The sequence below is a fragment of the Mustelus asterias genome, chromosome 1 (assembly GCF_964213995.1).
Source record: "Mustelus asterias chromosome 1, sMusAst1.hap1.1, whole genome shotgun sequence".
Lineage (NCBI taxonomy): Eukaryota > Metazoa > Chordata > Chondrichthyes > Carcharhiniformes > Triakidae > Mustelus > Mustelus asterias.
The window spans coordinates 84,414,631-84,434,832 of record NC_135801.1 but is presented as its reverse complement, the minus strand read 5'-3'; the positions used below and the strand labels follow the sequence as shown (position 1 = coordinate 84,434,832).

General features: G+C 41.4%; 1 protein-coding gene across 16 annotated transcripts in view; it reads right to left on the bottom strand.

Moving 5' to 3' along the window:
* The window catches only part of sec31a (SEC31 homolog A, COPII coat complex component), a 100,512-nt gene that overhangs the window by 5,173 nt on the left and 75,137 nt on the right, over nucleotides 1-20,202 (bottom strand). For 3 of the 16 annotated variants that reach the window (XM_078214593.1, XM_078214563.1, XM_078214699.1), the window contains 6 exons: nucleotides 18,795-18,881; nucleotides 15,736-15,868; nucleotides 13,555-13,893; nucleotides 6,204-6,242; nucleotides 3,534-3,595; nucleotides 785-1,051 (listed from right to left, as the gene is read on the bottom strand). In XM_078214593.1, coding sequence (XP_078070719.1) covers nucleotides 785-1,051; nucleotides 3,534-3,595; nucleotides 6,204-6,242; nucleotides 13,555-13,893; nucleotides 15,736-15,868; nucleotides 18,795-18,881 — 927 coding nt within the window. The remainder of the gene's footprint in view (nucleotides 1-784; nucleotides 1,052-3,533; nucleotides 3,596-6,203; nucleotides 6,243-13,554; nucleotides 13,894-15,735; nucleotides 15,869-18,794; nucleotides 18,882-20,202) is intronic. The other 13 variants (XM_078214621.1, XM_078214656.1, XM_078214602.1 and 10 more) reach the window with 8 other exon arrangements.

Below are 20,202 nucleotides of genomic sequence, written 5' to 3'. Positions count from 1 at the left end.
AAAGTTCTTTCCCTCATCCCACCTGTATCCCTTGTCCAAAGCCTTAAGTCTATGTTCCTTATGCTATGCATCATCAGCTAATGGGAAGAGCTGTCCTTTATCTACCTGTTCATAATCACGTACAGCTCTATCAGATCTCCTCTCAACCTGCTTTGTTCCAAGGAGAACAAGCCCAGCCTCTCCAAACTAGCCTCTTAGCTAAAATTTTCTCATCTCTGGAACCATTCTGATAAATCTCCTCTCCAGGACCCTCGTATCATTCCTGAAGTTTGATGACCAAGAACAGGATGCAATACTTTAGTTGTGACCTAACCAGACCTTTATAAAAAGGTTCAGCTTTAATTTCCTGCTTTCATACTCAATACCTCTATTTTATGAAGCCCCAGATCCCATGTTTTACTAACGATTCTCTCAATATAGCTTGTCACTTGCAAAAATCTGTGTACAAAAACCCGTGTCCCTCTGCCCACTACTTAGAAATCTGCCATTAAGTATATATTGCCTCCCCTTATCCCTTCTACCAAAATGCTCATCGAATACATGCATCACCAACTCTGGTTTTACCAATATACATCTCAAAAGTTGCATTTACAGGAGTAACCCTTGTTGATCAAAAATCTATTTCCACCTCAGCCTTAGATAAATTGAATGAACAAGTCTCTGATGCTTTCTGGGGAAGGGAATTCCACAGACTAACGAACCACTTGAGATAAAAAAAACTAATCGCAATCTTTTCCTTGTATGTGATACATAAACAGTTTAAAACCCAAAGAAAATCTTGTACCTGCATTATGTCGCCAGTCGGAGCACCGGGAGCTTCCTCTGTGCTATGTTTTGGCATCATTGTCTGTAGTGTGGGCTGCATTCCAGGCTGCAATATGCCCTGATAGGGACTTTGAACTCCTGGCTGACTTGAAAGTTGCTGAGGAGTCTGGAATGAACTCTGCTGTGGAGGAGGAGGTTGCTGATGCTGCATTGGAGCCTGAGGGTCTGCGATTGGGTTCATGATTGGAGCTGTGATGGGTGCAGGAGGAGTAAAGTTGCCTGGAACCTACAAAACGTGGCAAATTAAAATGACGAATGGATAGTTATTAAACCAAAAATAAACAGCTTGGATTGTTCAATAAGTCAAAAAACTGCTAAGGTCCTGTAGCAACTATTGGAAATTCACAACTTTTAGAAGTGATAATTTAACACTGCAGCAAAAGTTCTAAGGAATCTAAAAATTACATTCACCTATAAATAATCAACATTAAGTGATGAATTCATAAAGACTTATAAATTAAAATAGAAAGTACTGGAAATACACAGCAAGCTCATCACCATTTGAACATGGAGAACATTTATCTCGAAGATAGTACCCCCATTCCTTCCCACCTCTTTAAAAACATTTGGCCTGCCCACACCAATTGTATCAGCATGTTAGAGTTTAATTGGCTTGTTAAACAAGTTCAATTGACCCTTAATTATTTATTTACAAATGGTGGTCTGCCTGCCAGTTTCAGCACCTGCTCACTTACCATGTTATGGGGCTGGGAAGGAGGTGGGGCTGGGAAGGAGGTGGGGCTGGGAAGGAGATGGGGCTGGACACCCGCCCTATTTAACGTGCTTCCCTGCCAAAAACATGCCCGAATGGGGCATGTAAAATCGGGCTCTTTGGAGTACAGAAAAAGCACTACTGAAGTGTGGGATTGGTTCATTTTCTGCATTACTTACAGTCTTTGAGCCAAAGGCAGCCTATGGTTGTACCTTCTGGAGTGGCAGGTGATGCACTAAGATTTGAAACCTTCGTGCTGGGTGGATGCTCATGTTGCACCATTGGAAACACAGGCACATGTCCCTATTATTTAGATTCTGTGTGTCAGGATTTGGTACACAGTTGTGGTCAGATCAAAACAGTGAATGGAATTTTCATTCCTACCCAATGGAATTTCTACTCTGTTGTCTATTTCCAGCGTTCAGATTTTTTTCTATATCTTTAAATAGTAATTTACCTTAAACCTATCTTTAAATATGAAGAATCTTAGGGTTAGGTTGATTGGCCAGGTTAAAGAAAATTGCCCCATGGGGTCCTGGGATGCGTAGGTTAGAGGGATTGGCGGGTAAAATATGTGGGGGTAGGGCCTGGGTGGGATTGTGGTCGGTGCAGACTCGATGGGCCGAATGGCCTCCTTCTGCACTGTAGGGTTTCTATGATTTCTTCTATCTATGAATCTTACGACATTGTATATTTCCTGACAATTATATTGGTTATAATTTCCTATGTTCCCATTTTAATGCAATTTGTCTAAGAAACTTATCGATAAAAGGCAAAGTATTGTGGATGCTGGGATCTGAAACAAAAACAGAAAACACTGGAGAAACTCAGCGGATCTGACAACAACTGTGGAGAAAGGGTCATCGAGACTCTCAACATTGGCTTTATTCTCTCTCCACAGATGCTGTCAGAGCTGCTGAGTTTCTCCAGGATTTTCTGCTTTTGTTGAAGAAACTTATCAACTGTAGCTTCAGTCTAATTACCTCTCACTAACTCTTCTCAATCTGAAGACTATATACTAATCATCGTGCTATGTGCAATGGCAGAACTTTAAAATTATTTAGTCATTCAGCATTAATTAACCATCACTAATTGATCTTGATAAAGTGTTGGTGAGTTGCCTTCATGAACTGCTGCAGTCCATGTGTTGTAGATACATACACCCATGGTGCTGTTAGGAAGGCAGTTCCAGAATTTTGACCCAGTAATATTGAAGCAACGGTGATATAATTCCAAGTCAGGGTAATGTGACGTTTAGAGGGGGAACTTGCGGGTGGTGATGTTCCTTTGCAACTGCTGCCCTTGTCCTTCGAGGTGGTAGAGATTGTGGGTTTGGAAGGTGCTGTCAAGGAACTTCGTTGAGTTCCTGCAGTGCATCTTGTGGATGATACACACTGCTGCCACTGTTTGTTGATGATGGAGTTGTAAATATTGAAGGTGGTGGATGGGGTGCCAATTAAATGGGTTGCTTTTTTTCTGATGTTGAGCTTCTTGAGGGTTGTTGAAGCTGTACTCAGGCAAGTGGAGAATATTCCATCACACTCCTGACTTATGCCTTGTAGATGGTGTAGATATCGACACAGACCCCAGTCCAACGCCAGCATCTCCACATCATTGTAGATGGTGGACAGGCTTTGGGGAATCAGGAGGTGAGTTACTCATTGCAGAATTTTCAACCTCTAACTTGCTGTTGTAGTCACAGTATTTATATGGCTGACCCAGTTCAATTTCAGATCAATGGTAACCTCCAGCATGTTGATAGTGGGGGATTCAGTGATTGTAATGCTATTAAATGTCAAGTGGAGATGATTGGATTCTCTTTTGTTGGTAGATGGCCATTACCTGGCACTTGTGGTTCGTGAATATTATTTGTCACTTACCAGCCCAAGCCTGAACCTTGTCCACATGTTGCTGCAGATGGACACGGACTGCTTCAGTATCTGAATAATGGTTCAGAATAACTCGTTTTTAAAAAAAATTAAACATGTTTAATTACCATAGTCTTTTTCTTTGGCATCCTACTGAGAGCTGGAGGGTCATTCCAACCATTTTGAGGTCCTGTGAAAAACAGATTTATTTTTTACTGATCTACTTGAACATTGTAATGCCCAATTACATTAATGCTTTCACCTTTGAAAACAAGCATCACCTTTACTGCCCAAGATCTGTAAGCAACCTTTTGTCTGGTTTAGTTATTTTCTTCCAGCCCTTAATAATTATTTAAACAGTAACACTGAGGAGACTGAGATGTTAACTTGTGGGCCTTTAGCTGCCTCTCCCTCAGGCACAATGATGGTGATAGTCTGGCTTCTAATAATTTTTCAGTATTCCACAAAAGGCTGAGAACAATTTTTCCACTAACAGCTTAAATATTAAGACAAAAGAAGCAAACCTAGATACAAAGTGATCATCCACCTGAATCAGCACATGTCAAGAATGTCATAGTTCTACCTTACAGTGCAAAACATCTGCTATTTAATAACATTGCAAGTTATGCAAACACAAACCAGGCACTGTAACTGCTAAATACATTGAACTGACTTCTGATAAAGATCTGAGCAATTTACCACAAACATGTAATCGTAATTCTTACATGATGCAATGATAACGTGCACTGAAATCCTTGTTGAGCTGGATTTTCACGCATTGATAAAATAAAAGCCATTCACCTCTAAATTTTGTTTTCATAGAGTCACAGAGTAAATTCCAACACAGAAGGAGGCTTTTCCTAAGCATCAAATGTATCATCCTAAACACACACTGTCCTTTTTACATCCCCACAGTGTAAAAGATTAAAACTCAGTCTTCTGTTCAACTCTTATTTAAGGATCTCAAAGCTGTGGAACTCCTCGTCTTCTCTCCATTTTTCTCTCATCTCAAACTTTGAAAAGCCAAGCTTGCTATCACCTACTTTTTCTCCATCTTCATGTTACCTCTCTTTCGTTAACTGTGGTATCCTCAGCTACAGGTCTTGGCCGTGCCCATGAGAGAAATTGTAAACGTCACTTCTGGACAAAACGCAGAGATGCCCATTTGTCCAACTCTTGCACTCTTGACATGAGCTTTTCTGTAGCCTTCCTACAATTTGCCAGGCAAGGATTTTAACTGAGGCAACTACTACAAATTTTAAAAGCTATGGAATTGAACAACTGGCTTTGGAATACTGAATATCAAAGTAACTTCAGCTCCATATGTACATGTTAACGTGACCAAATGATAATGATAAATTTCAATTAAAAACTTCTCTCCCTCCCCAGTGGACTCAACAAATAAAATTCATGTTTACTGAATTTTAGCTTGCTGAACATTTCTGCCTGTAAACATTGCAATTAACTCACTAGAAACTGCTCGCAAAGATTAAAATATTACCATAGTTACAGGTCACGTGCCTGTGTCAATACAAAGGGTAAGAGTGGCGATCTAGAATGTTGTTCCTGAACCTCACTGGATCAAAACCTTTATTCTGGTGTGAAATACTTCTCCTCCAAAGGAGAAAAGTCGTTACTTCACAAAACTAACTGGTGAAAATATCTATCTTAATATTTTGTAATAAGAAATCATTTTGTTATAGAGATCAAACCATACGGTTAACAATTATTACAGGATTCGTTTACTTGGGTTTAATTCTGTCTCAGGGTCTCCAGAAAGCACACCCTCACAATCATCAACGGATTTAAATACTTATGAGCATTTCATCCTTGCCCCAATTGAGAAAATTTTAAAATGTAATGGTATTTCATTAGTTCCCAATAACCCCTGATTAGACACAATTCTTCCAATAATTCAAAAATCCCATAGCTAGGAAGCATCAATTTAAGAGAGGGAATTATCTTGTATTCATTTTAATACAAGCACAGATGTCTGCAGAAAGCTTAAGCTAATCACACAGCACGAGTTAAAATTTAATTTGGAGTGAGGCAGAGAAGAGATAATGACTTGGAAGCAAGTACCAGGAATTTGATACCTGGTAACTGGTTTATTTTTGATATACTGTGAAATTATATGTTTCTTCCTGCCAAACAGTACATTATTATTATTTTTGTCACAAGTAGGTTTACATTGACACTGCAATGAAGTTACTGTGAAATAACCGTAATCGCCACACTCCGGCACCTGTTCGGGTACACTAAGGGGCAATTTAGCATGGCCAATGCACCTAACCAGCAGATGTTCCGGAGCATCCGGAGGAAACCCATGCAGACACGGGGAGAACATGTAATCTCCACACAGACAGTGACCCAAGCCGGGAATTGAACCCAGGTCCCAGGCGCTGTGAGGCAGCAGTGCTAACCACTGTGCCGCCCTTTAATTATGTTTGTTCATTCGTGATTTTTTGGTAACTATTAATCAGAGCCAGAAGCTAGAAAAACAGAGTGGAGGTCCACAGCATTTGTAGGCTGAATTGGCTCTCAGTATCTTTACAATAATGAAAAAAAAACACGATGGAAACATTTCATATATGAAGAGCAATCTTTGGTATCCTATAACTTACAATCAAACCCGCTGAGGGGTGTTAGGCATCAGAGTATTAATTGAGTATTATAAATAATCTGCTTCACTGATTTAATTAAAATTCAGTATCATTAGGATTCCATTAGAATTTAAAAAAAATCATTCCCAAATCAACCGAGGTTTTCAGAGTAATATTTCACTCTCTCTAGTTCACCTTCTAAGCAAGTAGTTTGGTCCTGAGAATATATGTCTCCTGTAGACAGAAGCAAAGCAAATTCAGAAAAAGAGATGCATGACGTAGGTAAGTTCTAAATTGTTTTTGTAATTTGGTATATGCTAATGTTTAGGGATAAACAGATAGGAGGATGACTCAGTAACTTGCATTAATAAAGTAATCAAATTCTCGCGAGATTAAAAACACATCTCCCTTTTCAGTATTTCTTCTCAGGTTATTTTCTTAAACCTTTTATAAGAACTAGTAGGAGACTCCAGTTAGTAGTTTAACAAATTTCTGTGTTAATTTGTCAAAAATTCTATATCCTTTACATAGGCAATTCTCCAAAGTACATTCGTATCCATGTTGAGAGCACGCAGCATATGGCTTCCGATAACTCACCGGCTTGTACGTTGGTGCTGTTTACATACTAAATTCAGGCTGCAAGGTGACTGTGGCAGTGTTTACACTGAAAAAGCAATTGGAGCCTGGTCAGTTGGAGCTCCAGCCTAACCCATCCAGCTCTTACACGGGCCCAGTAAGATTATTTCTGAAGTAGAGATACAGCTAAAATTTAAGAGCCTGAATCTCAAACCTGAATAGAGTTTATTAAAAATCATGAGCAACTCAGAATAAAAACTAAGATAAAGGCAAAATACTGCAGATGCTGGAATAGAACAAAGAACAAAGAAAATTACAGCACATGAACAGGCCCTTCGGCCCTCCAAGCCTGCACCGACCATGCTGCCGGTCTTAACTAAAACCCCCTACACTTCCGGGGACCATATCCCTTTATTCCCATCTCATTCATGTACTTGTCAAGACGCCCCTTAAAAGTCACTACCGCATCCGCTTCCACTACCTCCCCCGGCAACGAGTTCCAGGCACCCACCATTCTCTGTGTAAAAAATCTGCCTCGTACATCTCTTTTAAAACTTGCCCCTCTCACCTTAAACCTGTGCCCTAATCTGAATCTGAAACAAAAACAGAAAATGCTGGAAAAACTCAGGTCTGACATCACCTGTGAGGAGATGAATGAAGCCAACGTTTCAAGTCAGGATGACCCTTCATCAGTGCTGAAAACAAAGAAAATCAGACAAAATTTGTACTATGGGGGTTGGGGGGGGGGGGGGGGGGGGGGAGTGTAAATTCTCAGCCCTTATCATCACCATTTGCATTCCCTTTGTCCATGCCATTCCCATCAATTACAGCCCCACACCCCCCTCATAGTATAAATCTTGTCCAATTTTCTTTGTCTTCAGCTCTGACGAAGGGTCATCAGATTCGAAACGTTGGCTCTATTCACTCTTCACAGATGCTGTCAAACCCGTGAGTTTTCCAGCATTTTCTGTTTTTATAAAACTGCTTGTGGTAAGTAAACCCGCTGTTTTTTATCCAATGGCAGAGAATAGAACATAATAGAACTGCAGGACACCAAGACATCTTTCAACCTGGTGTTCATGTCATTTGAAAATAAAATGCTGTATTTTGCTTAACAGGCAGCATCTGTAAAGCAGCCTTGCCCAACTTCTTTGGCTCTGGGGGCCACATAGGTATATTTTTCTTACTCCAGGGCTGATGAGCAAACTTCAGAAAGATAAAGTTTGGCAAAACAATAAACTGAATTTCAGAAAAAGTTGAGCTTTCAATGAAAGCAACAATCGCTGAACAAATGTAAAGAAATAGACCATTTCCATAAACCGTTGAGTTAAAAAAGAGTAAGCAATTAAAATTGCCAGAATGTTGGAGGGTCAGTGTACGTGGGTGGGAGTGTGTGTTGGTGTGCGGCGGTGAGTGTGATTGAGAAAATGGACACGGTGCGCAAGGCATACTCACAATCACCCCATCACTTGATGACCCAGTCCTAGGCCCCCACTCCGTCAGCTACTCACTCGCACCCACTAGATCACCCAGGCCCACACCTCCACCCACTTTCAAACACAAAATTCCAAGCCTCCACCCACTCTCTCACACATACACCCATTCACTCAGGACAGATTATCTGGTAATTTATTTCATCACTATGTCGAGTTTGCTGTGTGCAAGTTGGCTGTCACATGGAAGCAGTGACTACACTTCTAAAATAGGCCATTCTTTCCTTCATTCTCATGTAAACATTAATTAAAATCACTCAGGGATTAGTACCAAGGCCAGTGCTCTGAATCTGAAGTTTTTAAAAATTAATTTATTGGATGTATGCGTCGCTGGCATTTATTGCCCATCCCTAGTTGCCCTTGGGAAAGTGGTGGTGAGCTGCCTTCTTGAACTGCTGCAGTCCCCGAGATGAAGTTACACCCGCAGTGCTGCAAAGGAGCCAGTTCCAGGATTTTGTCCCAGCAACAGCGAAGGAACGGCGATATATTCCCAAGTCAAGATGGTGAGTGACTTGGAGCGGAACTTGCAGGTGGTGGTGTTCCCAGGTATCTGCTGCCCTTGTCCTTCTAGGTGGTAGAGGTCACAGGTTTGAAAGGTGCTGTCAAATGAGGCTTGGTGAGTTTCTGTAGTGCATTTTGTAGATGGTACACACTGCTGTCACTGAGCATCCAAGATGGAGGGAGTGAATGTTAAAGGTGGTAGACAAGGTGTTATTCAAGTGGGTTGCTTTGTCCTGGATGCTGTAGAGCTCCTTCAGTATGTTTGGAGCTGCACTCATCCAGGCAAGTGAACAGTATTTCATGGCACTCTTGACTTGTGGCTTGTAGATGGTGGACAAGCTTTGGGGAATCAGGCAGTGAATTACTTACCGCAGAATTTCCAGCCTCTAACCAGCACTTGTGATCACAGTACTTATTTGGCTAGACCAGTTCAGTTTCTGATCAACGGCAACACCCAGCATGTTGGTAAGTGGAGATTCAACGATGGTAATGCCATTGAATGTCAGTGGGAGATGGTTAGATTTCTCTCCTTTGGGGATGGTTATTGCCTAGTACTTGTATGGAATAAATGTTACTTATCACTGATCATCTCAAGCCTGAATATTGTCCAGGTCTTGCTGCAGAACCCAAACTGAGTATTCGTCAGCAGATTATTGCTGAGAAAGTGCTGCTTGATTGCGCTGTTGATGACCCCTTGCATCATTTTACTGATGATCGAGAATAGACTGATAGACTGATGGCCAGAGTGTATTTGTCCTGTTGCTTGTGTACAGGACATACCTGGGCAATTTTCCACATTGCCAGGTAGATGCCAGTGTTGTAGCTGTACTGGAACAGCTGGCTAGGGGTGTGGCAAGTTCTGGAGCACAAGTCTTCAGGACTATTACCGGAATATTGTCAGGGCCCATAGCCTTTGCAGTATCTTGATTCCATGTGAACTGAGTCGAATTGGCTAAAGACTGACATCTATGATGCTGGGGCCCTCCAGAGAAGAAGAGGTGCATCATCCAGTTGGCAATAGAAAAAAGTATAACCAAATTTCCAAGTGACATTAGGCAAGGAGATAGATTTTATAAATTTGTACGAGGCCAATATTCTTTGTATCTGATTTCACCAACAACTTTAACATAATAAAACAATGCAAGATGTTTTACTGGAACATTATAAAACAAACTACAACACCTGACCATGTCAGGAGATATTAAGCAAAATACTGTAGATGCTGGAATCTGAAACAAGAACTGAGGATGCTGGAAAATCAGCAGGTCTGGAGGCATCTGTAGCGAGAGAAAACAGGGTTAACGTTTCGAGTCTGTGACTCTTCATCAGAAGTAAAGAGTGGGAGAAATGTGTTAGATATTAAACGGTAGCTGTGGGAGATTGTAACAAGATGTAACAACCTTAAGAACATGAGACAGGTGGTTTGGTGCCGAGGACGTGCGATGGTGTTCACATTCAGGCAACAAATGCATGGGACCCTAAAATAAGGGTTCAAGATGGAGGAGGCAGACCCAATGTCAAGTCCCGAGGGCTGCAACGCATCTAATTGGAAGATGAGATGCCATCCCTCCAGCCCCTACTGGAGTCCCAGTGCACTGCAGCAGGCCAAGGATGGACACGCGGGTATGAGAGCAAGGTACCAAGTCAAAACGACAAGCAACGGGAAGGCTGGGGCAACGTCGGCGGGCTGAGTGAAGGTGCTCTGCAAAGCGGTCATCCACTCTACATCCAGTCCCCCCAATGCAGAAGAGACCACACCAGGAGCAGTGAACACAACAGACCAAACAAAATGCTGCCCAACCCGAACGGTGTGCCCAGAACCCCAGATGGTGAGGAGGGAGGAGGCAAAGGAAAAGGCGCCTCAATTGGAAGGAAAGGTGCCACGGAAAGAGGGCAGGGAGCAGAGTGTGATGGATAAATAGGGCAGGGTCAATGGGGGTTGGGGGAAGATGCACGCCATGGCAGCACCACACCAGAAATGAGGGGTGGAAAGCGAGGACAAAGGGGACGCAACCATGGGCTTAGGAGGGAAGGCAAAGAATGAGGGCAGGTCAGAAGATCCACCTTCTAGGACGGCATCACTAGAACAGATGCAACAGAGGCGGAGAAACCAGGAGAATGGAACGGAGCTCCCACAAGAAGCAGGGTGCAAGGAGCTGTAGTCGAGGTAGGTGTGGGAGTCGGTGGGCCTGCAATGAACACCAGTGACCAGTCCACCGAAATGAAGACAGAGAAGCCAAGGAAGGGAAGTGGCAGAGATGGACCATTCCAAGGTGAGAGACAGGTGGAAACTGAATGCAAAATCGACAAATCCCTCCAGGTCCAGACGAGAGCGTGAAGCGGCACCAACACAGTCACCAATGCAATGGAAAGAGAGCAGTGGGAGTGGGCCTGAGCAGGACAGGAACAAACAGCACTGCACACAACCCGCAAAACCACTGGCACAACTGTGGCCCATGTGGGGAGCCACACCCTTTATTTGCAGAGAGTGAGACAAGTTAAAAGGAGAAACTACCGAGTGACAGAACAAGTTCAGCCAGGCAGAGTGGGGGCATTTGGTCCTCCAGTCAAGGAAAAAGCAGAGAGACCCTCCCCAGTGGGTGATGGAGGCACAGAGGGACCGGACATCGACAGGGAAGAGGAGGCGCCCAGGGCTCAGACGGACTCAAAATGTTAACTCTGTTTTTTTGCCCTACAGATGCTGCCTGACCTACTGAGTTTTTCCAACATTCTCCGTTCTTGAAGGAGATATTCATGTCAAAAGCAAGAAATAGGTTTTATAAATGTCTTCAAGGAGAAAAGCAAGCTAGAGAGGCAGAAAGATTTATGGAGGGAATTCCAGCAGTTAGAGCTCAGATAGATGAAGTTATGGCTAACAACAGTGCAGTGGTTGAAAACTGGGATGCTAAATGGCCAGAGTTAGAGGAGCGCATGAATTTATAATACATCCCAAACACAGTGTAAATTTATAAAAAAAACATTGAATACGACTTAAATGGAATAAACCAGCAGCGGACTGTTATAATGATCTCTATCTGAGATGATATATTCCTAAATATAAGATTGACATAAAGCAGTGCACTGTAGGAAAGCACTATAGTGTAATAGATGAACCAAATAATTTAGTGTTCGAGCTACATAAGGAATTAAAATTTAGCTCACACTTGCAAAATGTGATCAAATAGGATAATGGGGTCCCTGACTTCTTCACAAGAGGCTTAGAATATACCTCTTAGAATAACTCTAGAGAATTGGTCTGATCTAATTTGGAAAAGTGACCTCTGAAAGTTTTGGACTCAGGGAAAGTTCAGCAATGGTAACTGACCTGAAAATATTCAGTTATGATGAGAGACTGAGTAAACACGGAAACATAGAAAATAGGAGCAGGAGTAGGCTATTTGGCCCTTCGAGCCTGCTTCCCCCTTCATTCTGATCATGGCTGATCTTCCAATTCATCAGTCAGATCCTGCCTTCCTCCCCATATACTTTGATTTCCCTTTACCCCAAGAGCTATATCCAACTCCTTCTTGAAAACATATAAATTTACATACAATGTAGAATACAATGTTTTGGCCTCAACGCGTGTAATACTCCCTGGAAGTGACAGGGTTAAAAGATTCGAGGAAATAACTTGCATTTTTTTTTGAGCACCTTTCACAATCTCACGTTGTCGGAAAAACTCTTTACAGCCAATTAGGCACTTGAATTAGGCAGAAATGCTGAAGCTAATTTGCATATCACCAGGTTCCATAAACAGCAGTGAGATACATGATCAGTAATCTGTTTGTGATGTTGCTCGAGAGATTAATATTGGCCAGAAGACAAGAATTTCCCTGCTCTTCAAATATTACCATGAGATCTTCCACATCCACCCAAGAGGACAGATGGGGTCTAGGTTTGACAAAGCAGCTGAAAGCTCACATTTCCTGCAGTGTAACTCACCCTCAGTATGGCAATGGAGTGTCTAATTAGATTCAAGCTTCAGGAATGGGGCTTGAAACCATGACTTCCTGACTCAGAGAGCTACCACTAAGCCAAAGTGACCTGATGGTTTAAAATAATGAAACAACAACACTCCTTTCCAGTAGGGTTACAATGAGGCACCTTGAGTTTTGAGCAAAAGCTGTTAAAATAAAATCCAGGAAAGCATTTTCACACAAAGGGTTGTGAAAGTGCAGAATGCATTGGCTCGAAGGCCATGGGTGGCACATCAATTGTAGCAGTTACAATGAAGGTGGATATGTACTTGGAAAGTAAAAGTCTCAAAGAATATGGAAAAAAGTGCAGAATCAAGATTTTAAAAGTTGAACTATCATGGTGTACAAAAGTGATGGGACAGATTTGAAGAGCCAAGTATTCTTCTCTTGTTCCAATTTGGTGAAAGTTTGATGAAGAAGTTTATGCTTTCATTATTGAGGTGACATGCTAGTTCTCAGATGGATAGGGGTCAGTTGATGGTGTTATAACTTAAATCCCCCTCCTTGGGGCAGTAAGGAAAACTAGAAGAACTGGAAGTCTATATTAGTTAACTGAAAACAAAGCACAGAACAGACATGCAACATTTCAATGTTAATATTCTACAATCATATAGCTCGCCTTCATGCACACTGCATGTGACCTTAGTTTACTATCTTCATGAAAAGACAGTCGTCTCCCTATGAAAGGTTTTGACTAAGAAAGGCATGCATTATTTTTGTTAAGTACACATCATGCAAGGATGCATTTTGATGTAATGCATTTCTGTTTGTGAATAAATGTATTGGGTTAGCCAAATACTTTTCATGAAGGTGCAGCCTTTTAAAACATCTTTAAAGTCAAGGACAAAGTGCAGAAAGATGCTTATGAAAGACATGCTTTCTTCCCCTGCACATTAACTAAGATGAGGCAGAAACCTAAATTGCCGCCAGTCATACAATGTTAAATGCAAAATGCATTCCGAACAAAAAAATAAAAACATCATGCCAACAACAACAGACCTGTTCTTTGTGAGGCAGGCAGCTCATTACTTGCAGGTAGTGTACCTGTTGATCCAGTTGATGGTGGATAGCCCACAGAAGATGCTGGAGCTCCAGGTCCGCCATGCTGGTAGGATGCTCCAGAGAGAGGAAGAAAAGCAGAAGCAGGGCCAGATGATGGAGAGGATGTTTGTAGCTGTCCTGGATATGGAGGAGCCACAGAAGGAGGCAAAGCGTGAGAGGGAACAGAAGGCAAATATACAGATGGGTAGGAAGATGGTGGTGGAGGTGCAGTAGGTTGATGAGGTTGATAATAAGTTGGTCCCCCTGCTCCTTGGGGGAACTGCTGTGGTTGGTAAGCTATGGAACAGAATTACAATGTTAGTAAACAAGAAAGAATGATTAAAGAAACAATTATTATGGGTTATAACTCAGCAAAATATTGGGCAAAATCAAGCAAAACACAAAAACTGTGATAAGTTCCTGCAACTTTCTCTTCTCTCAGAATAACCCATGTTTCTCTAATCTATTCATTTTCTCATAAACCGTTCCTGCACATTTTCTTGCAGCCTTCCTAAAATGCATTGTCCAAAATTGCACACAATATTTCAGTGGAGGCTGAACCAGTGTTTTATAAAAGTTTATCGCAGCTTCCTTGCTTTTGTGTGCTATGCCTCTATTTAGGATCCCCTATGCCTTTATAAACCCCTTTCTTAACCCAACCTACCACCTTCAACAATTTGTGCACAGAAATCCACATCTCTCTGCTCCTTCACTCTCTTTAGGATTGCACCCTTTATCTTCTGTTGCCTCCCTTTGTTCTTCTGACCAAAATGCACCTCTTTACATTTCTCTGTATTAAATGTCATGTGTCTGCCCATTCCTCCAACTTGTACATCCCCTTGAAGTCTATCATTATCCTCCTCACAGTTCATGAGTCATCTGAAAATTTTGAAATTGTGCTATGCCCATCCAAGTCTGAGTCATTAATATAAATCAAGAAGAGCAGCAGTCCTTGTCCCTACCCCACTGTATAATGTCCCCCAGGCTGAAAAATAGCCATTCATCATAACTCTGTTGTCTGCTGCCACTGTCCCCTTTATTCCAGGGACTTTAAAATTCACTTGTAAGCATATTATGTGACACTTTATCAAAGGCCTTTTGGAAGTCCAAGTGGACCACATCAACCACAATGCCCTCACCAACCTATTGCCTCATTAAAAAAACTCAAATCAAGTTTGTTAAACATGATTTACCTTTAAGAAATGTATACCGGCTTTCCTCAACTAATTCACATTTATTCAGGTGACTGTTAATTTTGTCCAGGATTATAATTTCTAAAAGTTTTTCCATCACCAAAGTTAAGATGACTGATCTGTAGTTCTGAGTTTATCCTTGCACTCTCTTTTTGAACAAGGGTGTAACATTTGCAATTCTCCAGTTCTCTGGCACCAGCCCTGTATCCAAAGAGGACTGGAAGATTACAACCTGTGCCTGTTCAATTCCCACCATTACTTCCCTCAGTATCCTTGGATACATTCCATCTGGCCTTGGTGACTTAGATGCAGCCAGTCTTTCTGAAACCTCCTCTTTTATCAATTTTTAGCCCATCTGTGACACAACTACTTCTCTTTCACTAAGAACTATGCAGCATCTTCTTCCAAGGTAAAGAGAGAGACAAAATAGTCATTTAGAACCTCAGCCATGTCCTCTGTCTCCAGGCACAGGTCCCGTATATGTCCTGAATTGTCCTAAACATTCCTCTCATTATCCTTTTATTATTTGTTTGCCTTAGAAGACTAGGTGGGATTGTTGTCGGTGCAGGCTCGATGGGCCGAATGGCCTCCTTCTGCACTGCAGGGATCCTATGAACAATAAATTGTTGTACAACGAGATGGATTTCTCGCTTCAGAACTTCAATTGTCCGCATTTGTTGCCATTTGGTGACCACCAGAAATCTAAGCCAACAAGAAAAAGTAGAATTACTATTATCTCAACTATGTCCAGGATAGTTAGGACAGCTAAATGGACACATATCCTGCAGATTAAAAAAAAACAATTAATGCATCAAGCACTTGCTGGATATTTTCTGAAACTGCGGTCAGACAATAGTGACTGAATGTATGACATTGAACTTATTCATAAATAATTTCCATGATAGTTGGAGTCAGAGCAAAAAGAGACATTATCAATTCCACTTACTTTGAGGAAATGTCTGACGGGACCCCACTTGGGAATACATGTTATAAACAGTTGACGTTGAAGTTGGTGACTGAGCCTGTCCACTGGGATTTGGAATGCCCTGCAGTATGAAGCCTGGTGGTGGGGCTTCACCCTGGGGAAAGAGTAAAGCAGCGCATGAAGCTATAGAACTGTTTTCAAAATGAGACTTCCAAAAGTAAAATATACCGGATATACTCGAGTATTAATCGATCTTGTGTCCAAGGCAACCCCCACCTTCTGGCTCAAAAGAATTCCTAACTCTTTCTCCTTGTCACCCGATCACCACCTCTCCCACAGGCCAACTCTCTCTCTCTCGCCAAGTCTCTTAGTTACTGCCTCTCCTGCATCTAAACTCTCTCCCCTCAACTCGCTCACCACTTCACCCACGGGCCAACCAACCATCTCCCTCTCCTGACCCTTCTGTTCACTGCTTCCTCTCCCGAATCCTCGCTCTGAGCGAGAGCTCAGGAGAGGGGCAGCAAAAGAAAGGAAGTGACTGAAAAGCGCTGCTAGTGGGAGAGAGTTTCAGGGATTGGAACAGGCCAAAATGGCACTAACTGGGTCACACATGGTCCATCAGTGCAACGAAACAATGGTAAAGTGAAAGCCCCAAAGTGTGTCCTCGTACCCAAGAGCATACGTGGATTTCAACCCTTGCAAAATATTTCTCGTGTGTGGGTCGACCCAATACCTTTTGCCTATAAATTTGGGTTCAAAAATTGACTTTTATTGGAGCATATTCAGGATGTGGCCAATGGGGGACTAAAGGACAGTGTGAACATTTAGAAAATTGCAATACTTTTGAATGGTTCCTATGGTATACTTGAATGATAAGGGCTAACATTGGGAAGAATTTTTTCATTCAAATCCTTTAAGAATGCAATTTTTTTCGAAGACATACAAATTTTAAAATAACCCACATTTATACATGTGCAAACATGTCTCATTTTGCAAGGCATGGAAACCAGCACTAAGCAGAAAGAGGAGGACTTGGGGAAAGGGAAGGCGGCGAAATATGAATTTATTTTAAAAACAAATCATTTGAAAGCATGATAGAAGGTAGCAAAGCAAGGGACTGTGGGGAAATAAATTCCTGAACACAGGGTGGCTCAATGGTTAGCACTGCTGCCTCACAGAGCCAGGGACCCGGTTCGATTCCCGGCTTGGATCATTGTCTGTGTGGAGTCTGCACGTTCTCCCTGCATCTGCGTGGGTTTCCTCCGGGTGCTCCGGTTTCCTCCCACAGTCCGAAAGATGTGCTGGTTAGGTGCATTGGCCATGCTAAATTCTCCCTCAGTGTACCCGAACAGGCGCCGGAGTGTGGCGACTCGGGGATTTTCACAGTGACTTCTTTGCAATGTTAATGTAAGCCTACTTGTGACACTAATAAATAAACTTTAAACTTATGAAGTTATATATTAAATTTATTTTAGTAGAGGATACATTCAAAACATTCTTGATGCCTTCTCCCATTTTGTTCACACTATCCTTTTAATTAGAGTTAATTTTTCATATATAGCTCAACATTAAATGAAAGACAGAGATGGTCTGTTGACTTAAAGCATTATGGTTTTCAGGTAAGTTACAGAAGAAACAAATATTTTTCATACTATAACAGGTGTTTATAGATGTTAATTCAGTTAAAAAGGACAGATAGTAGCAGTCCATAATTTCTAACACTTCATTATCTCCAAGCTAATTGTAAAACACCTAAGACACAATGCAACTTGGTACATTAACATTTTAATGCATCAATTTTAAGATTTGTTCTGAAAACACAGTGAATTTCAATTGTTCATTCAGTCTTGATACTGTTGTGTCTAATATCACACAGAAAAGTCAAACAATTTCCTCCTTACTCGCCCTTGTTAAAGGTAGCAGCACACACTGCTGACTGAGTGCAGCCGGCATGGTTTTGCTTCACACCTTTGCATAGAATGTTGCCTCCAAGAAAGAACCTTTTTTAACTACAAATTAAAGTTGTCAAAATTCTGAGTGGAAACAAATTAATTATTTTTGGACAGTGGCCATCATCCAAAATTAATTGGATGGAAAAGCAACAGTGGCTTTCACACAAAACATTAGAAATTGGATCTCTTCCCAACATAGTAGCATGTAGTTCAGAACGTTTGACGGAGGGGATTAATGTAATTTTACATCATATCCCTGGCACTGAGCTCCCTTTTATTTTATCTTTGTATCCAACAAAAGAATGCAGATGAACAGCCCTATCAGCATAAATACTTCATCGCTATCTTTTTTGGACGCTTAAACAAAATCATCTGTAACGTGACCAGTCACATCTTCAACAACACTAAGCCTTTCCAAGCAATCGAGTCCAACAATGCAGTGAAAAAAGCTGGTAATGAGGCTTGCACAAAGCAACAGCAGCAGAATCCCTCATGTGCTGTAACTAGTATGTAACTGTAACTAGTATGTGCAAATCCCCATCCTTCAGCATTTCTATAAGCATCCTGGAGCAAACACTGCTGCACTGTGTCACAATACATCATGTTTCATTTGGGAGATATGTATGTGCGCATGTTCTTCATCAAGGTTGTGCACATTAAATCTACCCTCACACCCCCAACCCCATCGCCAAAAGAAAATACATTCAATTATAGTGAACTTATAAATAAGAGTCACAAAAGTGGGGAAAATGACTGATGTTGAAAGTTTTCAATTTTTTCCCATCGCATTCAACATGCTCCATAAGGAGATTTCATGGATACCCGGTTGGAAGGAATCACTTTACAGATATGGATCCCTTTATTCAACATTTCTAAGCAACATTAAATACGCAAGAGAATCAGTTAATGTTTGAACTGATATCTACGTAAATTCAAAATCAGGACTCTGAATTCTTTCCAAAATTTAAACAAAAATATTCAGGAAAGACAGCAACAAACTATACACAGACAGCAAGTGAAGTAGGCATAGTGGATTGAGTACTACTCTCCATTGCCAGTGCAATTTTTTTTAAAAGGTGAAAATAGGCTGCTAATTTGGGAAAGAGTAGTAGGTTAACACTGTTGTACCTGTGCTGATGCAGAAGCTGATGGGAAGCTGGGAAGGGCAGTGGAAGTTTGGTTACTCCATGATGTAACAGTAGGGGCAGGTCTAACCTGAATCAAACAGAGACAGACACCAATAATGGAAATAAAATAAGGAACCACAGAACACCCATCCATATTTTATACCAAAGAAAGTAAAAGATGACATGATAGCTTTCCATAAAAACATGCGCACAAACAATAACAAATGAAGACCAGTGCAATATAAAGACATTTGACATCAAAGACAAGGAAAGTAACCTTACTCCTCAAATTTTAGCAAGCACGTGTTCTATTTAGATTAACACTGGTTATGTCATCAAGACATACAATCAGTGAAGGCATTATGCATTATGCCATGTCACAAAGCAGAGGCCCAGATTTGAGTCCAGTTTCTGCAAGCACATACAATGGATTTTTTGATAATTGTTGGTGTCACATGTAGTCATGAAGAGAAATCAATGGAAGATACCTGTTGGTAGATAGGCCGAAACAATAAACCCTTCCAGTGGCGAGGTAATAGCCTTAGTGCTGAAGGGTGCAGGAAGGAACTTTTCTTGGTGTAGACAACAAATGGTTCCCTTTGGTCAAGTCAGCCACAGAATCCAGCACAGAAGTGAGCCAAGTGGCAGCCAATATCACATTCCATTGATTTAAAATCAATTTAAAACTTTTAATTCAAATCCAGATTCCCAAAATATAGCAGGCAAAGAAAAGATAGTAGGAAGACTCTATCCAGTTTTGTGTGCGTTTTATAAAATTTGCCATTCACAGGACATGGGACAAGCATTATCAGCCACCCCGAGAAGGTGGTGATGATCCACCTTTGGTATAGGTACACCAACAGTGCTGTTAGGAAGGGAGTTTCAGAATTTTGACCCAGTGACGGTTAAGGAACAGCAATATATTTCCAAGTCAGGATAATGTGGGACTTGCAGGGGAACATGCAAATAGTGATGCTCCCAACCATCTGCTGCATCTTGTCCTTCTAAATGGAAAATGCTGTTGAAGGAGGTTTGGCGAATTGCTGCAGTGCAACTGCAGGAATTGGGAGCTGACTACTGTAGTCTTTGTCCATCCAGGAACAAAATGTGGGGAGAATATGGCTGGGGCGACGCATTAAAAAAAAACTTCCCTTAAAAATAAACAAATAAAAATCACCATGGGTGGCGAATTCCCTCAAACTACAGCAAAAGAATGTAAACCCAACAATACTCATCATTTTGCCTAACCCAAATTGATGATTCTTCCTCCACCTATAAGCTTAAACAATCTGTGTGCACTAACCCTGCTCCTGGACCTTAAAGCTTGATTGGATCATTTATCTGGCACGTTAGCTTTCACTCTCAACACAAGTGGTACAGAACTGGTGTTGACATAAACAGCATGTAAA